Source organism: Selaginella moellendorffii, unplaced genomic scaffold (genome assembly GCF_000143415.4).
Source record: "Selaginella moellendorffii unplaced genomic scaffold, v1.0 SELMOscaffold_33, whole genome shotgun sequence".
NCBI lineage: Eukaryota > Viridiplantae > Streptophyta > Lycopodiopsida > Selaginellales > Selaginellaceae > Selaginella > Selaginella moellendorffii.
The window spans coordinates 109321-134322 of NW_003314294.1; the positions used below are offsets into that span (position 1 = coordinate 109321).

General features: G+C 45.2%; 10 protein-coding genes and 1 non-coding gene across 11 annotated transcripts; 5 read left to right on the forward strand and 6 right to left on the reverse strand.

Moving 5' to 3' along the window:
* Positions 1 to 5243: 5243 nt before the first annotated feature.
* Positions 5244 to 6523, reverse strand: LOC9638804. Its single transcript, XM_002977118.2, has 3 exons — positions 5730 to 6523; positions 5511 to 5667; positions 5244 to 5427 (listed from the first exon to the last, which is right to left on the reverse strand). Exons 1-3 carry the CDS (start codon positions 6433 to 6435, stop codon positions 5409 to 5411), a joined length of 882 nt encoding a protein of 293 aa, XP_002977164.2. The 5' UTR covers positions 6436 to 6523; the 3' UTR covers positions 5244 to 5408.
* On the forward strand, positions 6466 to 7581 carry LOC112348803 (pentatricopeptide repeat-containing protein At4g02750-like). Its single transcript, XM_024682023.1, has one exon. It carries the CDS (start codon positions 6466 to 6468, stop codon positions 7579 to 7581), a length of 1116 nt encoding a protein of 371 aa, XP_024537791.1.
* Positions 7582 to 7640: 59 nt separating this feature from the next.
* Positions 7641 to 9674, reverse strand: LOC112348804 (pentatricopeptide repeat-containing protein At4g02750-like). The gene has a single exon (XM_024682024.1). The coding sequence runs from the start codon at positions 9672 to 9674 to the stop codon at positions 7641 to 7643; it is 2034 nt and encodes a 677-aa protein (XP_024537792.1).
* Positions 9675 to 9706: 32 nt separating this feature from the next.
* Positions 9707 to 12069, forward strand: LOC112348851 (UDP-glycosyltransferase TURAN-like). Its single transcript, XM_024682115.1, has 15 exons — positions 9707 to 9806; positions 9865 to 9898; positions 9948 to 10003; positions 10057 to 10191; positions 10249 to 10397; positions 10448 to 10537; positions 10595 to 10661; positions 10722 to 10990; positions 11046 to 11206; positions 11260 to 11370; positions 11429 to 11490; positions 11539 to 11591; positions 11646 to 11721; positions 11771 to 11898; positions 11955 to 12069. The coding sequence occupies exons 1-15, from the start codon at positions 9714 to 9716 to the stop codon at positions 11959 to 11961; spliced, it is 1491 nt and encodes a 496-aa protein (XP_024537883.1). The 5' UTR covers positions 9707 to 9713; the 3' UTR covers positions 11962 to 12069.
* A 50-nt stretch (positions 12070 to 12119) lies between these two features.
* On the forward strand, positions 12120 to 14345 carry LOC9638805 (extracellular signal-regulated kinase 2). The gene is made up of 16 exons (XM_024682116.1): positions 12120 to 12209; positions 12279 to 12377; positions 12433 to 12491; positions 12545 to 12606; positions 12667 to 12722; positions 12771 to 12842; positions 12902 to 12967; positions 13029 to 13093; positions 13154 to 13189; positions 13247 to 13323; positions 13383 to 13441; positions 13501 to 13571; positions 13623 to 13719; positions 13776 to 13873; positions 13929 to 14087; positions 14143 to 14345. The coding sequence occupies exons 1-15, from the start codon at positions 12144 to 12146 to the stop codon at positions 14083 to 14085; spliced, it is 1140 nt and encodes a 379-aa protein (XP_024537884.1). The 5' UTR covers positions 12120 to 12143; the 3' UTR covers positions 14086 to 14087; positions 14143 to 14345.
* Positions 14189 to 15136, reverse strand: LOC112348852 (pentatricopeptide repeat-containing protein At1g08070, chloroplastic-like). The gene is made up of 2 exons (XM_024682118.1): positions 14355 to 15136; positions 14189 to 14294 (listed from the first exon to the last, which is right to left on the reverse strand). Exon 1 carries the CDS (start codon positions 15102 to 15104, stop codon positions 14595 to 14597), a length of 510 nt encoding a protein of 169 aa, XP_024537886.1. The 5' UTR covers positions 15105 to 15136; the 3' UTR covers positions 14189 to 14294; positions 14355 to 14594.
* Positions 15137 to 15175: 39 nt separating this feature from the next.
* LOC112348805 (pentatricopeptide repeat-containing protein At1g28690, mitochondrial-like) lies at positions 15176 to 15842 on the reverse strand. The gene is made up of 2 exons (XM_024682025.1): positions 15275 to 15842; positions 15176 to 15183 (listed from the first exon to the last, which is right to left on the reverse strand). The coding sequence occupies exons 1-2, from the start codon at positions 15840 to 15842 to the stop codon at positions 15176 to 15178; spliced, it is 576 nt and encodes a 191-aa protein (XP_024537793.1).
* Positions 15843 to 15972: 130 nt separating this feature from the next.
* Positions 15973 to 16044, reverse strand: TRNAD-GUC. Its single transcript has one exon. It is a non-coding gene; the product is annotated as a tRNA-Asp (tRNA).
* A 184-nt stretch (positions 16045 to 16228) lies between these two features.
* LOC112348806 lies at positions 16229 to 20424 on the reverse strand. Its single transcript, XM_024682026.1, has 8 exons — positions 20097 to 20424; positions 19952 to 20029; positions 19425 to 19895; positions 17890 to 18942; positions 17114 to 17591; positions 16937 to 17050; positions 16738 to 16879; positions 16229 to 16681 (listed from the first exon to the last, which is right to left on the reverse strand). Exons 1-8 carry the CDS (start codon positions 20422 to 20424, stop codon positions 16592 to 16594), a joined length of 2754 nt encoding a protein of 917 aa, XP_024537794.1. The 3' UTR covers positions 16229 to 16591.
* A 145-nt stretch (positions 20425 to 20569) lies between these two features.
* Positions 20570 to 22227, forward strand: LOC112348858 (mitochondrial outer membrane protein porin of 36 kDa-like). Its single transcript, XM_024682149.1, has 7 exons — positions 20570 to 20734; positions 20860 to 20916; positions 20976 to 21043; positions 21104 to 21214; positions 21270 to 21356; positions 21416 to 21624; positions 21695 to 22227. The coding sequence occupies exons 2-7, from the start codon at positions 20868 to 20870 to the stop codon at positions 21999 to 22001; spliced, it is 831 nt and encodes a 276-aa protein (XP_024537917.1). The 5' UTR covers positions 20570 to 20734; positions 20860 to 20867; the 3' UTR covers positions 22002 to 22227.
* A 45-nt stretch (positions 22228 to 22272) lies between these two features.
* Positions 22273 to 24789, forward strand: LOC9638561 (T-complex protein 1 subunit theta). Its single transcript, XM_002976992.2, has 12 exons — positions 22273 to 22469; positions 22522 to 22784; positions 22853 to 22999; positions 23064 to 23225; positions 23276 to 23487; positions 23539 to 23611; positions 23662 to 23739; positions 23796 to 23918; positions 23975 to 24069; positions 24121 to 24321; positions 24377 to 24434; positions 24494 to 24789. The coding sequence occupies exons 1-12, from the start codon at positions 22322 to 22324 to the stop codon at positions 24560 to 24562; spliced, it is 1629 nt and encodes a 542-aa protein (XP_002977038.1). The 5' UTR covers positions 22273 to 22321; the 3' UTR covers positions 24563 to 24789.
* The last annotated feature ends 213 nt before the right edge of the window (positions 24790 to 25002 follow it).

Consider the following 25002-nt stretch of genomic DNA (forward strand, 5'->3'; position numbering starts at 1 on the left):
GTTTATAACAATTGCAGCTCAATCATTAGAAAAAGGGTCTTTCAAGCTATTAAAGGTGTTACACTCAAATAAGTAGGTAAAAAAAAGGTTAGATAATTGTTCCCTGCTTTAAGTACCCGCACTCAGGCACGATATATAATAAGTATTATAGATTTTCTTTAGGAACTTTTCGGTTGCAACTTAAATCCATGTGTGTTTTGTGTCTAAATCTAATATTGGTTTAAAACGAATAAAAAAGAAAATGCACTAGATGAGCAACTTTTGGATTAAATGTATAATAGCAAATAAGGTTTTCTTACAAAAAATAACATATAGAAATTTTCCAGTAGATGTAAGCATAGCTAATGGTGAGTCTTTACGTATTGTTGTTTATGAATTTGTCTAATGGAGTTAAGAGGTGTTTTGTTTATACCTAGCTTAATTTAAAATTTGATATAAATTTCTCAACTTATAAGTCAAAGTGTTTATTCTTGTTTTCACTGCAATAGTGTTGATTTCAAGTACCTAAGATTTACAATTACTAAAAAAGGACTTTACTATCTCTCTTCACAACTTTAAATATTAGTAAATATAATAAATATGATTGATGCTTCTATTTTGCATCTATGGCATGCTTGCTTTACACATGCTAAATGGTATTAAGTTAAGGAAGTCAATTCTTTAATATATAAAGTTCCCTCCCTCAATAGAGTGATAATGGACAATTATGAAGCATGTATATAGGGTAAAATGAAGAAAAAATCACTCTTCTAAAATGCCAAGACTCAAGGTAATTTAATTCTAAATTTAGTTTATATCTTCACTAAGTAAATCCTGAATGAAACTTGTTATTATTTTCTAATTACTAATGATTTTTATTGTTTCTCAGCCATGATTTTCCTAAATTAAAAGATCAATAAATTTCATAATTAGATTAAGTATGTGGAGCACAAGTTTGCTTGCACCTTACATACTTTCTGAGTGGATAGAGTATATAAATTAATCTTTAAAAAATTCCAACTCATCTTGCATTAAGATGGTTTTCATACTTTTGGTTTTTGCAATTATTATTTAGTTGTAGAGTAGAAAAGAATGATTTTTTAAATGGAGAATTGGAGCAATTAATATACATTCAATAATCTCATACTTTTGAAATGGAAGGCAAAGAGACTTATATGTTTAAGTTAAAATAATCCATCTATGGTTTTAAACAATCCTTGTAGTATACTATTTTAAATAGCTTTTTTCTAATGTTGAGTTTCTACACATTAGAACATTTATGTTTTTCACAAAAACATTTTGGTTAGAGTATACATTGATGATTTAATTATGATAGAAAAAACATTCTCTCTATATTGGCTTAAGGAATAACTTGTGAAATAGTTGAAAATGAAAGATCTTGGTAAGTTTTGCTTAGATTCTTGTAATAAAAAAGTATGAACACTTTCAATCCATTAGTGAAAGTATATTAAAACGTTTTTAAGTGAATATTAGCAATTTTCACTCAATCATATGCTCATATTCCATCATTGCAAATTCATAAATTTTCTCAAGACGATGAATCTTGTACTAAAGGGGAGAAAAATAAATGCAAATTCTTTCATATCAAAATATTATAGATGCAGCGCACCTTATTTCTCTCCCCTTAAGCCAACTGGAAAAGGGGCAATTGCTTGATAAAAGAGCCTTTAGTGGCTATTTTATCCCCATTTATCCCCCAAGGTTCCAAGGATCCACAGTGACAGTATATCCACACTCACCCCCCTCTCAGAGATGTCAATATCTTCATTGATTATTGACTAGCAACCCCTACTGAGCCAAGGGGAATCAACACCTCCATTTCCGCATTAAATCTACCAAACCTTCTATTGTATAGACTAGCTATTTCATGTGAGGCAATTAGTCAGTCATTAGGGGAATCAACACCTCCATTTCCACATTAAATCTACCAAACCTTTTATTGTATAAATTAGCTATTTCATGTGAGGCAATTAGTCAGTCATCCAACCAAAGGGAACCAACACCTCCATTTCCACACTAAATCTACCAATCCTTCCATTATATAGACTAGTTATTCCATGATCTACCAAACTTTCTATTGTATAGACTAGCTATTTCATGTGAGGCAATTAGTCATCCAACCAAGGGGAACCAACACCTCCATTTCTGCACTAAATCTACCAATCCTTCCAACACCTCCATTTCTGCTCTAAATCTACCAATCCTTCCATTGTATAGACTAGTTGAGAAAGGACGTACACATGGATGCCTAATACATACGATTTTAAATTTAGAGGCGATTTTAAATTTAGGGGTAGGAACTACCAATCCTTCCATTGTATAGACTAGTTGAGAAAGGACGTACACATGGATGCCTAATACATACGATTTTAAATTTAGAGGCGATTTTAAATTTAGGGGTAGGAATATATCTTGCTCAAGGGTATATTATATTTTTTAAGTAGCCACTAATCAGTGGGAATCGAACCCGTGCCATTTGCCCTGATACTAACTATAACACACCTTATTTTTCTCCCTTTAAACCAACTGGAAAAAAGGGCAATTGCTTGATGAGAGAGCCCTTAGTGGCTATTTTATCCCCATTTATCCTTTAAGGTTTTAAGGATCCACGGTGACAGTATATTCAAATCTCACTACAATAGGAGTGATAATATCTTTAGTAGCAATACATTGTATGCTTTATTTCGTTAAAGTGGAACTTATTCAGTAAAGTGGGACATTAATTAGCATGTGTCCACATGCTATTTCCTAGTACTTAATTAATATTTATTAATATTTCTATCAGTTTTTTAATTTATTTTTTATATTTCACAATATTATAACACAAAATCATATGAAAAGTTTTTAATTTATAAATTATAAAGGTAAGACTTCAATTTTTTATTGTTGTTATAAAAATGGCATGTGGCCACACACCATAAGTGGGATAATGAAAAGTTCCACTTTAACAAAATAAAGCATTTGTTTAAATATTGCAAAAACTATATCAAAGGTATATCAATTTATGTAAGATTTAAAAAATCAACATTAATATATTCAATTATATTGAACAAATATCCACTCTCAACTTAAAGTTTCAATGCACAAAGATTGAAGATATTAGTATGGATTCTTAAAAGTGATATAGGATGGTGGATGTGGATTTAATAAGGGACTTTAACAATCAAAAATCAATAATAAAGTACATTTTCATGTAGTTAAAAATAAAGAAAAGTTGCACTTTCCACCTATTAAATTGAGTATAGTGTTGTGACTAAAATATTTAAGGAATAATTGTGAATGTGAAGATTTTACTAAGACAACAATTTTGAGATTCATAGAACACATGGAATGCAATCCTCAACCCTATTTATCAACATACACTTCAAAATATTTTTCTATTTTATATGTGAAAGGATCTAAATGAAAGAAATTCAGTTGCTCACATATCCATAACTAACTTGATAGTAAATTTACTGACAAAGACATCCTTGCTAGTGGCTCAATTTGAATATTTATAAATCAAACTTAGGTTTAAAGGTTGAGGTTAAGTTAAGTTATGGCATATTCACTAATGTAATTTATGAAGGTAAGAAGTATGTAAGTATTGTATCCTTTTGATTTATATATATATATATATATATATATATATATATATATGTTTGCCTATATATTTTGTCTCAACAACCCCTACTTCATACAATGTTGTGGAGGGTGATGGTGTCTTAGTTGATGAGAGTCATGTAAAGAGTTGGAGTAGCAATAACGGTAGTGGCATGAAATTTTGTTATGGTCATTTGGCATAATTGCCACTTTGAATCATTCTATAGGTGATTGATCGAAATGTAAGTTGTGATAAGGTGTTATGGCAATAGTGTGGTGGTGTCATAAAAGTTTGAATTTAGTAGTGTCATGTGGTTGGTTGGAGCTGTGAGTAAAGAGTCATTAGTGGTCATTATGAAAGGTTGCAATGGGGATGTAGCTATAAATTGAAATTATGGAGTTGTTGGTTGAAAGCTATGGTATCATATGTTTCTCTAAATTGTAGTTAAGCTTGAAAACATATTGTATCATTTGCTTAGCATGGGGCACAAAACTAAGTTTGACATGAAATGGTCAAAGATGCTTTACAAGACTAGCCAATTGTTTATGACTATTAAGTTATGGTAAATGTAAGCTAGGTTGTTTTCCCACTCATAATCATTTTATTCTACAGGATTTAGGATGATTAGTTAGGCATTACCATATTGTGTATAGGCTTGGGAGGTGAGTGTGTTGTGTTGTCTATAAACTATATATTTAAGTGGAGGATCACCCATGGGGAGCTTTGCTATATTGTTAACAAGCCAATAGTTGTAAAATAGAGTTGGGAGTTAATATAATGCATGTATAAATGGCTAGTTTAGGAATATAAGTTTAGCTAGTATTTTTTATTTTTATTATTAAAATTTAACACCATTTCAATTTTTAATTTTAAGTTATATTGAATTAAATAGTCCTTTTAAAACTCACAACTATTAAGAGTATTTACTTAAAAAAATGCCACTAGAGTATGACTATTAAGGAAATGGCCACTAAATAAAGCTTCATGAGTTAGAAAAATATTTGATTAAATTTATATTTAGTTTTAAAGTTCATTCATGCTAATTATTAAAAATTGAATAAATTATTTTTGAAGTATTTTCAACTTGAACAAGAACCTTCATTCTCTTTACTTACCATAATAATATAACTTATTGACAATGATTTATGCTTTATTATGCTATTGATTTTAAGGTTATTCATTCAAAAATCATACACACTATTGACATGAACTATTTTATATTTTATTTTTTTTTACAAATTTTACATTTCAGAATAGTGTTTTTATACTAACATTATTATGTTGTTTAATTCTTACTTATGCAATGCAATTTAATTTGTCTTCAATGCCTTATAAAGTGGAAAGGGTTTGAAACATAAAGAGTTTTAAGCAAAAATGTTCTCAAGATATTTTCTAATATTGCAATTTGCATATTTGTGTTCACTTAGAATTTGCAATTCAAGCAACACTTGTTAGTTAGAGGCTTGAAACAATATATCTACTAAGGCTTGCTACCCTTAGCAGTGCCTATAGATTTGGCAGTGGGTGGCAGTAGAGTGTTCCTGCTATTGATCAAAGTACCAATTTGCTAGAGCTGTTGAAGCTCAATCTGTGTTGCTGCTTGCCCTGATGGATGAGAACCAGTACAGTTCACGCAGCACTCATGGACGTTTATAAGATATAAATTGAGCACATTCCAACAAGACGTGGTTTATGCTAAAGTATTTTCCGTCCATTAAATGGGTTCTACAGCATATTCTGGTAGTCCTTAGTTCTTATTCAACTTTCTTCCTAAACGGGCTCTAGTGATCATCGTTGGATCTATGGGCCGCCACCGGACGCTGTCCTAATGATCTGTAGCAACGCTGCGCAGAGCAGACAAATCGGAGTCAGGATCTACACTCTAGAACCGCAAAATCGATAGATCGACAAGCAATCAACGGATTACCTGAGCCGATGACCACGAAAATGAAGAACCCTAGAACAATTGGGCCAACTGGGTACGCGTTGCCCTTTTTGATGCTCGATTCGGGCACCGCGCCCCGCTTGAAGATGTTCTTCTGGAATTTCTGGATCTTCTTGTCGGCCAGTCGCTTGGATGTCGTCTGCAAAGCCCAGGAACCCAAGATTTAGTCGAAGAGAAGAGAGAGGAAGAGGAAGAGCTCACCATTCTCTTGCCAAATTGGCTCCGCGACTTCCCCCAAACACCCAAAACCTAAATCTGCGAAAGAGAAAAATGTCAAAGAAAAAGGATTCCCACGCGGACTCTGACCTGGCACAAGACGCGGCGATGACTCGGCAGGAATGCTGACGCGGACCTGACCTGGCCCACGACGCGGCGATGACTCGGCAGGGATGCTGACGTGGTCTTCTTCTTCTCCATGGTCGTAGCGCGCGCCCCAAATCTCGGTGGAATCGAGAGCCCGGACGAGAAGTTTGCCCCGGCACACTATGCCAAGCTTATCAAATCGTGCGCTATCTCCAGGGATCTGCTCGAGGCACGGCGGATCCACTCGCTGGTAATCCACAGCGCGCATCGCAACGATCGCTTCCTGAAAAACCTCCTGATTGAAATGTACGGCAAGTGCCACAGCATCGAGGACGCCCGGATTGTCCTGGATCAAATTCACGAGCCCAATTGCTACACCTGGAATATCGCTCTCGTGGCATTTGCCGAGAACGGGCATCTGGAGAAAGCGCGGAAGATCTTCGAGGGGATTCCACAACCCAACAGCGTGGCCTGGAACTCTATCATCACCGCCTACGCCAAACATGAGAATCTCCAGGAAGCGAGAAGGTTCTTTGAGAAGATGCCAGATCCCAACGTGGTGACGTGGACGGCAATGATAACAGCATATGCTCAGCAGCGGCATCTTGGCGAGGCGAGAGATCTCTTTGACCGGATGCCGGTCAAGGACGTGGTGGCGTGGACCAGCATGTTGACCGCATATGCCGAAAACGGGGATCTGGAGCAATCAACGAATCTGTTCGAAAAGATGCCCCAGAAAGATATCGTTGCTTGGAATGCAATGCTCGCGGCGTATTACCGGCTAGGTCATTTGTATCAAGCAAAAGAACTTTTTGATACCATGCCTCGAAAAGATTCTGCGTCCTGGAATCTTATGATACTAGCATATGCCGAAGTTGGGAATATTGCCGAAGCACAAAAACTTCTTGAACTAAATCCTTGTCGTGATGTCACGGCTTTTACTATCTTGATCACTGCTTTTTCCCAGCACAAGAAAGTAGAGGAAGCTTTTAAATTGTTCAGGGAAATGCCTCGTCGCGACATTGTGGCTTGGAACGCTATGCTAGCGGGATATGCCCATAACGGGCATCTTGAGGAGGCAAAATTTATGTTTGACCACATGCCTCAAAGAGATTCGATCTCTTGGACCACCTTGGTAGCAGCATATGCCTGGAACGGGCATCTTGGAGAAGCTAGAGCTATGTTTGAAAAGATGCCAAACCAAGACTATGTGACAGTGCCAACTTTGATAGTTGCGTATGCACAGCACGGGCATATTATACAAGCAAAGAATTTGTTCTCAAGAACTTCTCAAGGAGAGGTAATGTCGTGGAATGCAATGCTCACATCCTACATTTTAGGTGGCGAGCTGCAAAGTGGTCTAGATCTTCTTTTTGATATGGCTGTGGAGGGCCTCGGTCCTGACGAGATCACGTTTCTTTGCATTCTCTCGGGCTGTGGTCACTTGGGACTCTTGGAAGAATGTAGAAAGCACTTCAAGAGGATGAGATCCGAGTATAACTTAGCTCCAGGGATCGAGCACTTTGTGTGCCTCGTTGATATTCTCGGTCGATGCGGCCAGCTCGCAAAGGCCGAGGAGCTCATCAAGACGATGCCTTTCGTTCCAAATCGTGTTTCGTGGTCGACTTTTCTGAACGCTTGCAAGATCCAGAAAAGCTCGAATCATTCCGCAGTGGAAGTCGTGAAGACGAGCCCCGATAAAAAAGACGCTGCCCCGTTTGTGATGCTCTCAAATCTCGTCACTCCTTGATCCGGAAGTTCTCGCTCAAACTTTGCTAAGATTTTCATCACTGGACGGACGAATCGTGTCTAGTCCACTGCTACGATGTTGGACAGGAGAATGTACGAGGAAGTATCTTGCGAGTCGAGTGAGTGTAAGCTCTCGGCAGCTCGAGCCCCGCGAGATCTCTCTCCGTGAACTTTGGAGGCCGCGAGGAAACCCGACCAGGCAACGTTGTCGGGCGACACGGGCATGCTCTCGAGAAGCTCATTGGCTCTTTGGAGCTGGCCGGCCCTCGAGAGGCAGTCAACTATACAGGAGTAGTGTTCCTTGCCGGGGGACAAGCCATGGTCAAGCACCATCAAACTAAAACAATGATGGCTGTCTTCCATCATTCCTAGGTGGCTCAAACCGGTTAAGATCACAAGGAACGCTATGTGACCGGGTTTAAATCCTTCGCACTCCATCACTCTCAGAAACTCGAGTGACTTTAACACTGTGGCTTTGTTTCCTCCAAACGCAAAGGCCGTGATCACGGCAGTCCAGGAGACGACGTTCTGTAGAGGCATTTCATCAAAGAGTTTGAGCGTGGTCTCGATCTTCGCGTTCTTAGCGTAAGCAGCAAGCATTGTGTTCCAGGAGGCGGTGTCTCGCTGCGGAAGATCGTCAAAAACTCTCTTGGTTTGATCGATGTGGCTGTTTTGAGCATAAGCTCCAAGAAGTGTGTTCCAGGAGACGATGTCTTTCGCGGGGGTTAAGCTGTGGAGCTCTTGAGCTTCGCGGAGATGGCCAGCTTCTCCATAAGCTGCTGCTAGAGCGTTCCAGGAAACGGTGTCTCGCTCAGGCATCTCATCGAAACATTTTTTAGCTTCTTCTAGCTTGGAGTTTCGAGCGAGGGCGATGATTATCACGTTCCAGCTCGAGAGATCTCTCCGTGGACTCGACTCAAACATCTCTCGAGCGATCTGGAGGCGTCCATCCCTGGCGAGCACGGAGATCATCAAGTTCCAGATCACGAGATCACATTCTGGAGTTCCGTCGAAAAGCTCAGTGGCTTTCCTCAAACTTCCAACTTGAGACAATGCCGTGATCATCGTAGTGTAGGAAACTAGTGACCTTTGCGGCATAATGTCGAACGTTCTTTGGCACTCTTCAATATGCCCGGCTTCGGCATATGCAAAAAGCTGGATATTCCAAGACATTAGATTTCTTTCTGGAATTTCCAGGAATATCATTTTCGTTTCAAATGCATGTCCAGCTTGGGCATAGGCCGACATTATAATATTCCAGGAAAGAATATTCCTCAAGGGCATAGTGTTAAAAAGCATTCTAGCGTCGCCAAGATACCCTTTTTCGGCATATGCTGTTATCAAGGCATTCCAAGTAGAAACATCTCGATCTTCCATTAAATGGAAAAGATTCTTTGCCGCGTCAAGGTTTCCATGCTGCGCACACGCTGTTATCATGGCATTACAGGATATTACATCCTTCTCGGGCATTTGATCGAAAAGATCCTTTGCCTGGTCAAGATACCCTCTTTTGGCATATGCTGAGATCATAGCCGTGGTTGAAATTATGGTCTTTCTCGGCATTCGATCAAAAAGACGCTTTGCATCCTCAACTCTATCGTAGATAATGTAGCAATTTATGAGAATATTCCAAGAGATATCGCTGTCCTTGGGAGATTCCTGGAAGATTTCCACCGCCTCCTGAAGATGCCCACCCTGGGCATATGCCGCGAGCATCGAGTTCCAGGCCACATCGTTCTTCGCGGGCATCGCGTCGAATATTCGCTTGGCGCCATGGAGCTCGCCGTTTAGGGCGTAGGCGTTGAGGAGGATGCTCCACGAGTAGATGTTGGGATCAACGATGCGATCGAAGACAATGCGCGCCTCCGCGACGCTGCCGAGCTTGCCATACATCTCCACCAGCAGATTGGCCAGGTATCGGCTATGGCGCTCCGGCGATCGCTGGATTTGCTCGTGGATCGCCCGCGCCTCCGCCAGATTGCGCGTGTTCCCGCACCGCCGGATGGATTGCGCTAGCATCTCGACCGGATCGAGGTAATCTCGCCGGGGAATTGGTGCATTGCGGTGCCCGGATTGAGCTGATGCTTGCAGCATTTTTCATCCCTCCCAAGAACCCTAATTAGGGCTTTAGCGATGGGGAGGAGAGGAAGGGCGACCGTTGTCGTGCTTGGCGATTTTGGAAGGAGCCCCAGAATGCAGTACCACGCCTTGTCTTTGTCGAGCCAGGTAAATCTTCCAGCTCAAACATCTCTTGCTCCAAAATCTCTCGATTTCTCTCGCCTAGGCTGGCATGGACGTGGATGTCATTGCTTTCGCAGGTAAATCTAGAGCTTTTCTTTGTTCTTTTCGATCTTATTACTATGATAGGAGCTCAACCACACCGAGCTGTGCTAGAAGATCCCAAGATTTCTCTTTATCTCATGGTAAGCTCGCTTTTTTGCTCTCTCTTTTCTCGTAACTCTCGTCCTTTTTGTAGAGCGTGCCAAGCTTTCAAAGACTTCCGCGACTGTTCTATCTGCTGGCACTACCTTTTAAAATCCTTCTTCAGCTATTACACCTCTTGTGGCTTCTCCTTGTTAAAGTGCCATCCTCGGACGTTGTTCTTGTCCAAGTAAGCTAAACCATGGCTTTTTCTAGTATCACTTTGTTCTTATTTGTGACTTTCTAGAATCCACCCTCAGTGCCAGTCCTGGCAGTGGTAAAGTGGACGTGTGTGATAAGAAAGTCCGCGTTCGTAATCGACTGGCACAACTTTGGCTATACTTTATTCGGTCTTAGATTGAATCCAAGCCATATTCTCGTCAAACTCTACTTCTGGTACTACTTACTTGTAAAGTCGTATTCTCGGACGCTTATTATCGCTGCAGGTTTGAAAAGCGTTATGGTAAAATGGCCGATGGCCATCTATGCGTCACGAAAGCGATGCAACACGAGCTTGCAGAGAACTGGGGGATCAGGTCAGGCATTCAACGTTTCTCGCAAAACACTGGCTTAACTCTTTTCATGTTCTGCAGGGCAACCGTTGTCTACGATAGATCACCCGAGTTTTTCCAACCCGCTACCTTGGAGGGAAAGCACGAGGTAAGCTAAAGTTGAGCTGTTTTTTAGATTGCTAGCGGAAACTGATGCATTTTCTTACAGCTGTTTTTAAGGCTGGATGGCTTGTTTAGGCAGCCACTGGGTGAATGGGATTGTTGTTCTGTAAGACTGGAGGAAGATGAGAACGTTCGGTTAGCATCCAGGCAGTATGCTGCTGGTCGAAGGGATTCGAGTAATGTTGCTAGCTCCTCCTGGACCCTCTTCACTTGTCGAAAGTTCGCAGTGGAGGACCCGAGAAAAGAAATCCAGGAGGGCGACCAGTACTTCTATCTGAAAGAAAGGCCAGCACTTATTGTGAGCAGTACTAGCTGGTAAGCGTGCCTCCAAACTTGTATCTCGTGTTCTGACCGTTGCAACAAATCGCAGGACTCCAGATGAGGACTTTGAGATACTGTTGGAGGCTGCTGTTATGTATGACCGACGTGTGGCGGCATCGCTGGGAGAGCACATAGACAGTGCTTCGGGTGATAGGCGACCCATGAAGAATGCTAGATGTGTTTTCCCTCGTCTTCTCATCGTTGTTACTGGTATGATATTTCTAGTTCAGCCAGTAATTCTTTTTTTCTGTTTCTTATTCAAGGCAAAGGTCCCCTGCGACAAGAGTACGAAGAAAGGATAAGCAGGCTACGTTTACATCATGTTGCATTTCGAACGATGTGGCTCGCTGCTGAGGATTATCCTCGTTTGCTTGGTAAAATGGGTTCTAGCTTTAGATTTCACCTGACGTGCTGGTTTTTCTTTCTTTTAAGGATCGGCTGATCTCGGGGTTAGCTTACATACTTCCTCGTCCGGTCTCGATTTGCCTATGAAGGTGTGAGGAAGACTTTCTATTTTTCTGACTATCTACATTCCAATGCAGGTTGTGGACATGTTTGGATGCGGATTACCTGTGACGGCCGTTTCTTATTCATGGTAATTAGCTCGCAGCTTTTGGTTTGTTTCTTCAGCGATTATTTTCCTGTGCAGTATTGACGAGCTGGTCAAGGATCACCAGAATGGGCTGCTTTTTTCGTCTGCTTCAGAACTTGCAGACCAGTTTATGGTATGAATGTTTGTCTGTCTGCCATGGAGTGACACTTCTTATGCCTCAGGATCTATTTCAAGGTTTTCCAGACAACTGCGAACACTTGAAGCACTTGAGAGACGGAGCCTTGGCATCGGGTTCGTGTGCGAGATGGGATGACGAGTGGGAGAAGCAAGTTCTTCCGCTTATTTCCAGGTTTTTGCGACATTCTTTCATTTCTCGATGCTAACTTTCGTTTCGTTTCGGTGCAGATATTAGACTCGAGGCAATGTACATACACCCGAGAGACTGGTTTAACGAACTTTCGTTGGTAGAGCAGTGTTTTGAACCTCGGAATTTAATTGAACGAACAAGATCTTGCAAGCTTGGACGGCGTCGATGGCTTTGCTCCGAGATGGTTTCGCACCCTAGGGTTCGCAGGAAATGCAAAGTGGACCACGATGAGCGAGGACGTCGACAAGCACGTCTTGCGGAAGTACCACGTTTGCCAGAAGCTCGGCAAGGGTGTAAGTTGACGGCTCAAAAAGAGTTTTTTATTTGGTGGTGTTATAACTGCTTTGTTTTACTGTTTGCAGGCTTATGGAATCGTCTGGAAAGCGTTTGATAGGAAGACCAACGATGTTGTTGCTCTCAAAAAGATATTTGACGCGTTTCAAAACTCGACTGATGCTCAGGTTTGTGGTTCTTTGTCAGAAGTTCCATCTTTCTGACTTGCTGGTTCCAACGTAGAGGACCTTTCGCGAGGTGATGTTTCTTCAGGAGATCAACGATCATGAGAACGTCATCAAGTTAGTTTCCCCACCTCTTAAGACTGCTGGCAGTTACATTAATGAACTCGCAGGTTGACAAACGTTCTCAAAGCGGAAAATGACCGTGACTTGTACCTAGTGTTTGAGTACATGGGTAAGTTTGCAAGAAAAACTGTAAGCTTATCGATCCATTCCGCAATTTTTCTCCGCGCAGAAACGGATTTGCATGCTGTTATAAGAGCCAATATTCTCGAGGACGTACATAAACAAGTAAGTTCTTCCGGCTTTTATGTTTGGCTAAATTAGAGGTGTTTGCAGTACATCATGTATCAACTCTTTAAATCTTTGAAGTATTTGCACAGCGCAGGGCTGCTGCATCGCGATATCAAGGTGACTTTGTTCAGCCATTGTAAAGAACTGCTGAAAGTATTAATGCTTTGAACTTTCAGCCAAGCAATCTACTTTTGGATTCGGATTGCCGATGCAAGCTTGCAGATTTTGGTTTGGCACGATCGGTATGCTGCTTATGAGAACGCTTTACAATTCTTGTATGAGCCTTTCCTTTTTTGAGTGAAGGTTGCCCAATTGAAAGATGACATGGGACAAGCGCAAGTGCTAACAGACTATGTTGCTACTCGATGGTACTCCAATTAGAAGCATCTTCACATCATGGATTTTACAAAATGTGGTTTATCAAACAGGTATAGAGCACCCGAAATTCTTCTTGGTTCCACAAAGTAAGCAGGTGAGACTTTTATGGTAACCGTTTGTGAATTAACAATCTCGCTTAACAGCTACACCTTTGGAGTGGACATGTGGTCGAGTGGCTGCATTCTTGGCGAGTTGTTGAACGGGAAGCCTGTTTTTCCAGGTGAGTCTGTGATAAACACGGGAAAATCTCTGAATCTCTCTTGGCACTGGCACGTACAGGGGCATCGACTATGAACCAAATTGAAAAAGTTCTGGATCTAATAGGAAAACCGGCTTCGGTATGTGACGCGCTGATTTTTCAGCCGGACTAACACTGTTTTGATGAGACAAAGTGAAGGACGACATAGCAGCTTTCGAATCGCCATTTGCTGCAGCTATGATTGAGAACATGGCTATAACTGGCCCCAGGTGGGAAAGAATAAGAGTTTTAAGATTGATTTAGTGTTTCACTCCGAGCAGATCATTTAGAAAAGCTTTCCCCAGCGCCACTGCTGAAGCTGCGGACCTACTACGCAAATTGCTACACTTTAATCCTCAGAAGAGGCTTACAGCGGAGGTAACTTTGCAACTTCTTTTGCTATAATCTTCCTGATTTGTGTGTGTGTGCTGCAGCAAGCATTGCAACATCCATACGTAGCTCAATTTCACAACCCTCGTGAGGAGCCATCGTGCAATCGATTGATCAGGATTCCCATTGACGACAATCACAAGTAAGAGCTGGGTTTTTTCTGTCGCTCTGACTTATCCCCTTTTGCTTTCAAACAGATTCACGATCCACGAGTATCGGGAAAGGCTATACGCCGAAATCATCAGCCGGAAGAAAGAGATCAGGAAGAAGGCTCGAGAGCGAGAACGGAGCCTCCACAGAGAGATGTCAAGAATGCAATCGAGACGCTCGTCTTACCATCCCAGAGCAAGCTAGAAGTGAGCTTTCTTGCTCTCCTGTTCTGTAGACTTATTCGAGATCTCTCTCTTCCAGCTTCGCGAAACTTACACCAAGTGCCTGTCGCGGAGGAACCCCACTCCTTACTTCATCGAGAATGGAAAGAGTGGATCAATCGCTCGAAGTAGAGAGTGGGGTTCTGTCCGTGACAGAAACTTGGTATGTCACGCATTGCTTGCCACTGAGATCTGCGTAGAAAAGCACGCAAAGAGTTAAAGAGATCTTTCGTTAGCTCCAAATGCCCTCACCATATAACATGGAGCACGCGAGTCAGTCATATCCAAGGGTCCTCACCATACACGCGAGTCAATGATATTCAAAGGTCCTCACCATATAAAATGGAGCACGTGGTCAACATTCGGCACCTAGTCAAAGTTTAGGTCAACTTTAGGTTAACAATGCATTAACACTGCATTGTTAATGCAGTGTTAAAAGCTTGCTTTCACTACAGTAAAAAGAGTTCTTCCTAAGAAGAATGAAAGAAGCGTTCACTGTTCGAGGGGAGAATTTGCTACTGCTTGATCCAATTCCCACTCGTAAACACCCTGGCATTCCTCTGCGAGGCTCGTGGAGCACGCCCGGACGATCGATCGCAAGGCGAAGAGATTCGTCTCCACGCCCTCGAGATCCATCTCCCGGAACAATCCCAGCGCCTGGCGACCCAGCCCGCGATGCGCACACGCCCACAGCATCGTGTTCCACGACACCGCATCTCTCTCGCGCATTCCCCGGAAGAAATCCCAGGCCCTCTCCATCTCCCCGCACCTCGCAAAGAGATTTAGCACCGAGTTCTCCACGCCAATGTCCAAATCCTCCGTGCTCTCGCGGATCGAGACCCCTAGCTCGAGCCTTCCCTGTACGGCACACGCGAGGATCGCGCACCGCCGCGCGTGAGAGCTTGGCCGTACGCCCCGGGACACCATAGATTCGTAGAGATCAAGAGCCTCGTCAAAATGCCCGTGTTGGGCAAATGCTGCGACCATCGCGTTTGCCACCATAGCATCTCTTGGAGCGAATTCCTCGAACAACGCTCTTGCGCAATCGATGCATTCGCAGCGCACATACATTTTCAAGATGCTGTTTTGGAGAGCTTCGAGGAGTTCTTGGCCGGTGGCAGCGATCCTCGCGTGAACAGCGATGCCATCTCTGGGCATCTTGAGAGATCCACACGCCTCGAGCGCGGCCGCGAAGATCGCCGCATTGGGCTCGATCTCCGCCTGGAACAACAGCCTCCGGTAGAGATCGATCGCCTTGCGGTGCTGCCCATTGCGCGAGTACCCCTCGATCATCGAGCTCCACGACGCGGCGTCCTTGATCTTGATCCTCGCAAACGCCACGCGCGCCTCCTTCGTCCCGCCCAATCGCGCCATCGCCTGGACGAGAAGATTGCCCACTTGGGCATCCTCCGCGGCCCCAGGCAAGCTCGCGAAGATCCGGGCCTGGATCGCACGCGCCTCTTCCAGCGACTGGGCGCTCGCGAGCGACGATTCGATCCATCGCCAGTGGGAGGAGAGAGGGGACCGGCGATCCGAGAGGTGCTGCTGTGCCAAGTCCGCCCATGGATCGCCGGGGAGATTGGCGACCATCCACGAGAGGTAAGAATTGGAGACGCTGCTTAGGCGCTTCCCCTTGTGCCTTCCAAAGCTAAGAACAATCGAGTTGCGAGCGCTCTCATTGGTTTTCTCTCCAGAGCACAGCGCGAGAATTCTCACTCCCACTCCCACCGATTGGATCATCGATACAAATCTTTAGCTGAAAAAGCTAAAAGAAATCAACACCGCTTTCTTCTAGGCCGGATAGATCTCTCAATTCATCGAACTCGTGGATGCCTCTGTTTCAAAAGCTTGAGTTTGTAAATTGTAATTTCGCCGTTGCCGGGGATTGAACCCGGGTCGTCCGCGTGACAGGCGGAAATACTCACCACTATACTACAACGACATTAGACAATTACTACAAAGGATAAAAGGCAATTAGAAAAACTACATTTACCCCAAATTTTCAGATGGCTCCCTTAGTTTTTTGTTAATCAATTCTAATTGTCTTCACGTTTATTGATTGATATTTTTTTCTTTGTTTCTTTTGTATTGGAGTTTCTTCCTTATTCATGATATAATCGGGTAGATTTTGTTGAAAGGTCTGTTTTCCTTTATTCAGGATTTACAAGCTTTCCATCTGAGAAATTTTTTGGCATGATGCACAACATTTTTTTCTACTTTATCTCTGATAGATTTTTTTGTTAGCATGAAGAAGCACCTCTTCTTGATCCAGCTCGATCTGGCGCCTTGTAGAGCCGATCCCGGGTTCGAACCCACCCGAAGAGGGACCCAATTCTTTTAAACATGTTGGGGGAGAGATTCGAACGTGTCACGTCTTAGTACTTCGACAAATTTTGGAGGTCCTGTAGGAGAAAAAAATCTATAAAACCTTTTTCAACATTATCAAGTTAGTGTCTTAGTGATCCAAGGTTCTTCCTTTCAACTCCAAGCTAGATCTTTCCACTTCGCGGTGGATCAAACACGAGAGGGAGAGAGTCCCGGTCTCCTCTCTTCACGTGTTCTTGCAGCTTCGCTCTTCCCTGCGATGGCCGACAGCGTTTAGAACATATGGCGAGAGAAAACCAGAGATTTCTACCTGAATCCGAGCGTAAGTTATCTGGCAGATCTTCCTCGAGTTGTGCGCTTCCCATTGCAGGTTGTGGAACGCTTTGTAAAACCTCCCGCAGGCCGCGACCGAGACGAAGTTGACAAATGCGTAACCAAGGTTACACTGGTTCCTGGGAAAGCAAGCTCTAGACCGCGTACATAGTAAAAGAACACTCGACGATGGTCACCTGGGATCGATCGGAAGGTACAAGAAATCGTACGCGGAAACATCCTCAGAACTGTCGATCTGCGCATTGCATTGAGCGCAATGACCATCTATCTTGTCCATGAGCTTCTCCTGACTGCAAAGAGCACAAAAACAAGAATGAGAAGCGATCGATGCATAAGAAAAGAGAAACTTTTACCTGTATTTGTTGGGAAGATTCTTGATCATGAGAGTCGTCCTCTCGTCCTTCAACTCCTCGTCGAATTTGTACGAGCAATCCTCGAGCATTCTTCTCCTTTCCTTCGGATTCCCACGAGCACCTGACAAACTCCACAAAGGAGCTTGCCAAGCTTGGTACGTGCTTATAGCCGGAGGAACGCCGGCGTAGAAACCAGGCGGAGTAAAGAGCGGCGCCGCTGCTGGAGGAGGGGCCTTCCACTCCACCGCGCGCTGGAAGCTCTCAAACGCCACCGCCGGGTACAAGTCGAGGATGGAATGGTGCTCGCTGTGCCTCTGGAGCATCCCACCGGGGCGACTGAACTCGATCTTGACAGTGCTGCCGAGAACGTCCTCGCCATCCAGCGCCTCTTTCGCTCGAGCGGCGTCGCGTACGTCGAAGAACTCGACGAACTTGTGCGTTCGCTTGATCGGAGTCTCTCGGATCTCCTTCACATCACCTGGCCGGCAAGGCAAATTCCAGAAAAGAGTTAGAATCTCAGAAGCTGGAAGTTGGCGGACACCATAAAAGCCGAGAAAATAAAATCTAGCGAATCTAGTGCTTCTAGATTTGCTATTTAATGCGTGTTGCCTATAGCGCAAGTGGAAAGAACTCTAGAGCTTAGCTCGCAAATCTCAAGAAAGAACCAGTCCCACGCAAGACAATGATAGAACACTCACAGAACACAATGCCAAAGAGCAAGCGATCTTCGAGAAAGAAAGAGCTACCTAGAGATGAAGAGAAAAATCCATTCTTACCGTATTTCTTGAAGACGCTGTTGATGGTCTCGATGGAGATGGCGACATCCAGGTTGAAGACGACGAGCGTGCCTTGATTCTCCATCTCTGGAAACTCCTCCTTCTCGCTCACGCAGCAGCACAGCGGCACGAATTTGGCCCACAGCGCGGCGCCGCAAACGAGGCCCCGCTCGCGGCGCAGCTTCTCGCCGGCGGCGCGCAGTGCCGCCCGCGTCACCTCGATCTGGCGCCGCGCGGCGCTCTTGGCGTCCTCTCGGACAGCGTGACGCCAGGCCCTCTGGAAGTGATCCATCCGGCGGAGCAGCAGGAATTTGTGCTGCTGGATGAGGTGCTGCGCGTGGATGTCCTTGAGCGCCTGGGCGGCGTGGCGGACGTCGCAGTAGTGGGCGATCACAATGCCGCGCTCCGCCATGGCGGCGAAGGAGATGTAGCGCAGCGCGCCCCACTGCTCGAGCTGGGACTGGAGCTGGCCGGGATCGATCGGATAGGGGATATTGCCGAGGATGAGCGAGCGGGAGGAGTGCTCGCGAGCGATGGAGGATGGAGCGATGTGGCGGACGTTGGAGATCGAATCGAAGATCGGCGAGGGATAGAAGAAATACTGTGCCATGCCTTCTTCTTCTCCTCCTCGATCGCAATCTTCTTGAGCCGATGTCTCGGATTCCTCTCCACTTTCTTGCTGCTCGACGCGATTCTCATCCTCGTCGGAAGATTCTTGCACGAGACTAAACTCGTGCCGACGATGGGGAGGAGCAAGAGGAGAAGAGAATGCCGGGAGAGGAGCGATCGATTCTTCCAGCGGCTGAAACTCCCGAGCATCGGGATTGAGCTTGGACAGGATCGGCGCGGGGAGGAAGCGCGGAAAGATTTTGATCCATTGAGCCGGAGCAGGATCGACGATCGGCGGAGCGAAGATCATCATTCTGCCCGCCCAAAATGCCAAGAACCCTAAATTATACCCCTGTTCCGTCCCCCATCCAACGGCTCGCACGGCGGGACATCCGACGGCTGTGGACACACTGTACGGTCTTGGAAGCGCGTAAAGGCCAAAATCTTTCACAAATCACCTCTCGTGTCACTCTCGCTTAACTTCCCACCGTACGGCCTTCCGAGAGTGATGGAGGGCGGCTCGAGCACAAGCAAGCCGGGACAAGAATATTCTTATTCCTCGATTCCCAGGCTCCAAACCGGATCGCAATCATTACACCTTTCTATCGTTTTCTCTGTAGGGTAGCCCTACCACCCTATCCCCACGACACACATTTTCTCTATCTTACGTACTCGACGCCCAGCCATGCACAAAAGAAATTTTGCGGAAGATTTTCTAATTAAGGCTGGATCCGTACGGATAAAGTATTTAACGAGACAGTTAAATACGAGACTATTAACTATCTATCTTCCCCTAAACGAAAATAGTATAATTTTAATTAATCTAAAATATTTATAAACTTTAAATTAGAAAAAGGTGGTGGAGATCTAAGTGGGAGTGATCCCGGCATTTGCTATTCGAGATAAAAGAGAGACAAGACATATACACAGGAGGATTGCCTGGAGCAACGCCAGGAACCCACGCCGGAGAACTAAACCTTTGCTTTCCTCTACATCCAGCCACTGGCTTTGGATGGTCTCCAGCTCCATCACCCTCTTCTTGAGCTCTTCCACGCCATCGTCTTGGCTCGCAGCTGGGGAAAAAGATCTGGCAGCCACTTCGTTGCGATCGCGATGGAGATCTCGATGGCCATCCATCGAACTCTTCAAAGTGTGCGAGTCTTTCAAGTTGTTTTCCACCATGTTGTTGAGAAGCCCCTCTTGGAGCTGGACCACTCCGATCAACTCGTCGACGAATGTGACCAAATGTTCCTTGACCAGTTCTTGAGATTCGTGAAGAGAGCTCGAGGATCTTGGCTGCGACTGCGGTGCCTCCTGGAAAACAGAAGAATTCATCGTCTCTGCATGCTGCTGCCTCTCTAACGACGAGCATTGATCTAGAAAAACTTTTGCGGGATCTAGAAAAAAAAACCAAACCGAAAAGGGAAAAAAATGAAAGAGAACCAGCCTATACCTCGAATCGCATCGATGGAGTCCAAGCTCGGACTCACAGTCATCGGCAACAGCTTTGGAGTTGCTGCCTCGGATGGATCTGTCCAAAGAATGGAGTCTCAAACCAAAAAAATAGAATCCTTCTTTTCTGGGAGACCCGGCACTACCTTTCGATGGCGAGCTCGAGGAAGAATCACTGGAGCACGACGATGAAGAAGAAGAGAAGGGCCGGCAACTGGATCTGGAAGAGCTGCCGGAGGAGAAATTTCCATCGACGATCTGCCAGGAGAGAGATTTCTTGAGCGATTGCTCCATCCGCAAAATCTCGAGCAACTGCTGCTCCTCCCGGCGCCGATGCGTGGCCGGCATCGCCAATCTTGCCCTGGGACTGTATGCGCGATGAAAAGCCGCGACGATCTTGTCGATCGGGGGCTCGTCGAGCGCGTCGTCGATGTAGAGCCTGAGCCGCCTAAGATCTGACACTAGGGCCTCCATCCATCCGCAAGAACCATAAAAATCCCTCGCGCTTCTTGCATGCGATGCTTTTCTTATTTAGGGTATAATCACGACAGCGTGGCATACACGTGTCCGCCACGTCGGAAGAGCCCTAAAGCCCCGGACGCCGGGGCAGGAATTAAATAGGGCTGACTGTTGTGACTATTGCGTCTTCGTCGTTCTCCATTTTCCTCCAAATTCTCTCCCTCGTCTAGACCTAAATATCGCCTCCCAGATCGCCGTGTTCTTCGCCACATTCTCTTCTCCACTGCAATCGGCTTGGCGGCGCTCTAGGCGCCGTGTGCTCGAGGTGAGAATCGCTGCATCTTTCTTCTCTTTCGCTCGCCAGCGCCTCGATTTCTAGAACTAGGGCTCTTGATTTGGAGCTCTCGCGTTTCTTTTCACGCGGATTTCGACTGATTGCTGGATTGGCAGTGGCAGGAATGGGGAAGGGGCCGGGGATGTTTGGCGATATCGGCAAGCGCACCAAAGGTAGGCTCTGCTCGCTCAGGATTAGGGTTTTGGGTCTAACCTAGTGGCTGCCACTCCAGACCTCCTGACCAGGGATTTTACAAGTGATCAGAAGTTCACCGTGACATCGTCCACGAGCTCGGGCCTTGTATGGACTTCTCTTTCTTCTTTTTCTCTTCAAGAGCTAATTAATCCCCTTCTTTTATAGACATTCACATCGTTCGGAAACAAAAAGGGGGAGCAATTTGCTGGGAATGTCAACACCCAGTTCAAGACGAACAACATGACTGTGGATGTCAAAGTCGACACGGAGTCCAATGTGAGCTTCCAACTTGGTCTGATCATCGCATTGAGCTAAAGAACTGGTGTTCTAGATTCACGGAGTCATCACTGCCGATGAGATTGCGAAGGGTGCTAAGACGGTGTTCACGTTCACCATTCCTGACAATAAGTGTGGCAAGGTACGCAAGCTCTAGAGCTGCTTTATGTTTTGTTCCGGCTTGACTTTGGGTTTTCCCAGATCGAATTCCAGTACGTCCATGATCTGTTCGGCTTGGCCACCAGTATTGGCTTGACTTCATCTCCTGTTGCGGACTTAAGCGCAGCTCTTGGAAATGATGTGGTGGCTGTAGGTGGTGAGCTCTCGTTCGACACGGCCAGCGGGAAGCTCTCGAGATACAGCGGTGGGATTGGACTGACAAAGCCGGACTACAGTGCTGCCTTGATCACGTAAGCTTCCTTCTCTTTTCGAGCGTTTTGTTTTGTGGGAACTTAACAGGCGATACTCTTTTGTCTCCAGCGCCGACAAGGGTGACACGCTCAAAGCCTCTTACTGTCACACGGTGAACGCCAACACCAAGACGACCGTCGGTGCGGAGGTCTCGCACAGCATTTCGAAGAAGCAAAACACCTTCACCATCGGTGCGTTGTACGTGTTGGATCCTCTCACGGCCGTAAAGGCCAGGCTCAACAACCATGGCCAAGTTGGGGCTCTCCTGCAACACGAGTGGCGGCCAAAGTCGACGGTCACGCTGTGTGGAGAGGTCGACACAAAAGCGCTAAACAGCAGTCCCAAAATCGGGTTGGCCGTGGCTCTCAAGCCGTGAGGAGGATCAAACTCAAGAGAGAGCTCGCGACGAATCGATCGAGCGGGTTAGCGACTATGGCGATGGTCTCTTGGTTTGGAAGGAAGTTTGCGGAAGAAAGGATTTGGAGGATGGGGGAGTTTTGATAAGATTGTTGCTGCAACAACATTGTCGTATACCGTGTTTTTCATGTGTAGTATAGAAACATTCTTTTCTATATGATCTTTACGAAGGAGACTTGACAGAATATGCTCTTAACGAGAAAGAATATCTCCTAGCTGAATATTCTCGTAAGAACCCTAAAAAGTTTTTGGAGTTTAGGGTTCTTGCTTCTTGCAGCTATGGCGCTGATGCAGCCGTCGTATGGGATCCAGTCCATGCTCAAGGATGGCCACCGCATCTTCTCCGGCCTCGAGGAAGCGGTGCTCAAGAATGTGGATGCCTGCAAGCAGCTGTCGCAGATCACTCGGACGTCCCTCGGCCCCAACGGTGAGTGAATCGAGCTCTTTGTTTGCGCTTGAGTGTGAGATTCCTGGCTCAGGCATGAACAAGATGGTGATCAATCACCTGGACAAGCTGTTTGTGACGAATGACGCCGGGACCATCATCGGTGAGCTAGAAGTCCAGCATCCCGCGGCGAGGCTGCTGGTCCTCGCGAGCAAAGCGCAGCAGGAGGAGATCGGAGACGGCGCTAATCTGGTGGTGACATTTGCGGGAGAGATCTTGCAAGGCGCCGAGGAGCTCATTCGCATTGGCTTGCATCCCAGTGAGATCGTTGGAGGCTACACGAAAGCCAGCCAGAAGGTAAGTTCTCACTTCTTATTTAGTCCTTAGAGATTGAGATGAAGCTCTTCCTTGTTTCTGTCATCTAGGCACTGGAGATCATCGAACAGCTTGCCGATCCTGGGTCGGAGACTATGGACTGTCGCAACAAAGAGCAAGTTGTTTTGAGGATGAAAGCCGCTGTTGCCAGTAAACAGTATGGCCAGGAGGATTTTCTGTGTCCTCTTATTGCTGAGGTTAGTCTCGGGTTGAAAGAGTTCTTTTATGAACTGATGGAAAAAAAAAATTTTTTTTTTTCAGGCTTGCATTCAGGTTTGCCCCAGGAATCCAGAAAATTTCAATGTCGATAATGTTCGAGTTGCGAAGCTGCTTGGCGGTGGTCTTCGGGATTCTTGTGTCGTAAGGGGCATGGTGTTGAAGGTCGAGCCTCTTGGGACTGTGAAAAGTGCGACCAAAGCGAAGGTCTGGACGCTTTTTTTATTTATCCGCCCTCAGTTTCCTTTATGTTCTAGATTGCTGTTTTTGGAGGGGGTGTCGACACTTCAGCTACGGAAACCAAAGGAACAGTTCTCATTCATTCCGCTGAGCAGCTTGAGAACTACGCCAAGGGCGAAGAAGCCAAGATCGAAGAGCTCATTAAAAGTGTAGCAGAGTCTGGTGCTAAAGTTATTGTTAGCGGTGGTGCTGTCGGTGAAATGGCGCAGCACTTTTGTGATCGATACGGGTAAGCACGATCTGTGATGATATTATATGTCTCACTTTTATTTTCTGGCAGCCTTATGGTTATAAAAATCAGCTCCAAGTTTGAGTTGCGACGGTTCTGTAGGACTACTGGTTCCGTGTCGCTGGTACGAGTTTGCAGGTATTTCTTTGACGCACTGAATTTCCCTTTATGCAGGTGAAGCTGTCGAGGCCAAGATTTGACGAACTGGGTTACGTCGATAATATAACATCTGAAGAAATTGGTGGCGCGAGAGTAAGATTTGATCTTTGTATTATTTTCCGGTTTCAAATTTATCTCCGTTCGTCCAGGTGGTCGTTGTGAGGAGTGAATCGGGCGGAAATTCGATTTCAACTCTCGTAATTCGAGGAAGCACCGACAGTGTTTTGGACGACGTAGAGCGTGCAGTTGACGATGGCGTGAATTGCTACAAGGTTTAAAGCTTTGCTTTTCCTTTTCCTATGAAACTGTTTTTCTTTTTGTTGTGTAGGCTATGTGCAAGGATAGCCGTACAGTTCCTGGTGCGGGTGCAACGGAGATTGAGTTAGCCAAACAGTTAAACGACATTGCTTCCAAGGAGACAGGGTACTGTGTAGCGTTGTGCTGACATTTCCTATCTAACTTTCTTCTTTGCAGCTTGGACCAGTACGCGATAAGAAAGTTTGCTCAGAGCTTCGAAGTTGTGCCTCGAACTCTGGCTGAAAATGCGGGTCTAAACTCTACTGATGTGATCTCGGCTCTCTACGCTGCGCATGCGGGTGGAAATCCCAAGATAGGCGTCGATATTGAGCAGGGATTGTCTGCGCCAGTGGAGACGAGGGATCTGCTTGTAACAAAGTAAGTTCGTTCGAGGCTTAGTAGGACCTTGCTGACATTTGAAACTTGTGTCAAGGTACTGGGCGATTAAGTTGGCGTCGAGAGCCGCCACTACCGTGCTCAAGATAGATCAGGTAAACATTTCCTCTTTCTTTTTAGTACGCTTTGTTGTTGACGCTATGTCTTTTGGTAGATTATCATGGCCAAACCGGCGGGAGGCCCGAAAAAGAATCCCGGAGCAGATGGTGGTGACGAAGACTAGGTAGATTTGCTAACAGTAAGCTGTATCTTTGTAGCGTGTGCTGCATTTTGGGCAGGATTTTTAGTAGAGAGGCTCGCGAAGAGCAGCTGACGAGAAAAGTGCACAGTTTTGGATAGTAAGCTTTCTTTGAATAGACAAAAAGGGATGTCTGCGTAGGATTGCGGCATAAAGTATTTAACCAGCTTGCGATCCAATACAGCATAACCACAATCCATTATTTCATCATTTCCTATGATTGATCGCTTTTGATTCAAACTCAAAGTTCTCGCATTAAAATCTTAGCGTTTTAACGAAAAGTGGTTTTGTACATGGACAGCAAACCAGGGCTCTTGGTTTGCTCCTTCTAGATGATTGAAACAAAAGACTTTTATCTTTTCCATCTTTTATTTTAGGGGAAACACATGCTTCTAGATTGGCGAGCCTGATGCGCTTCTGCGTCA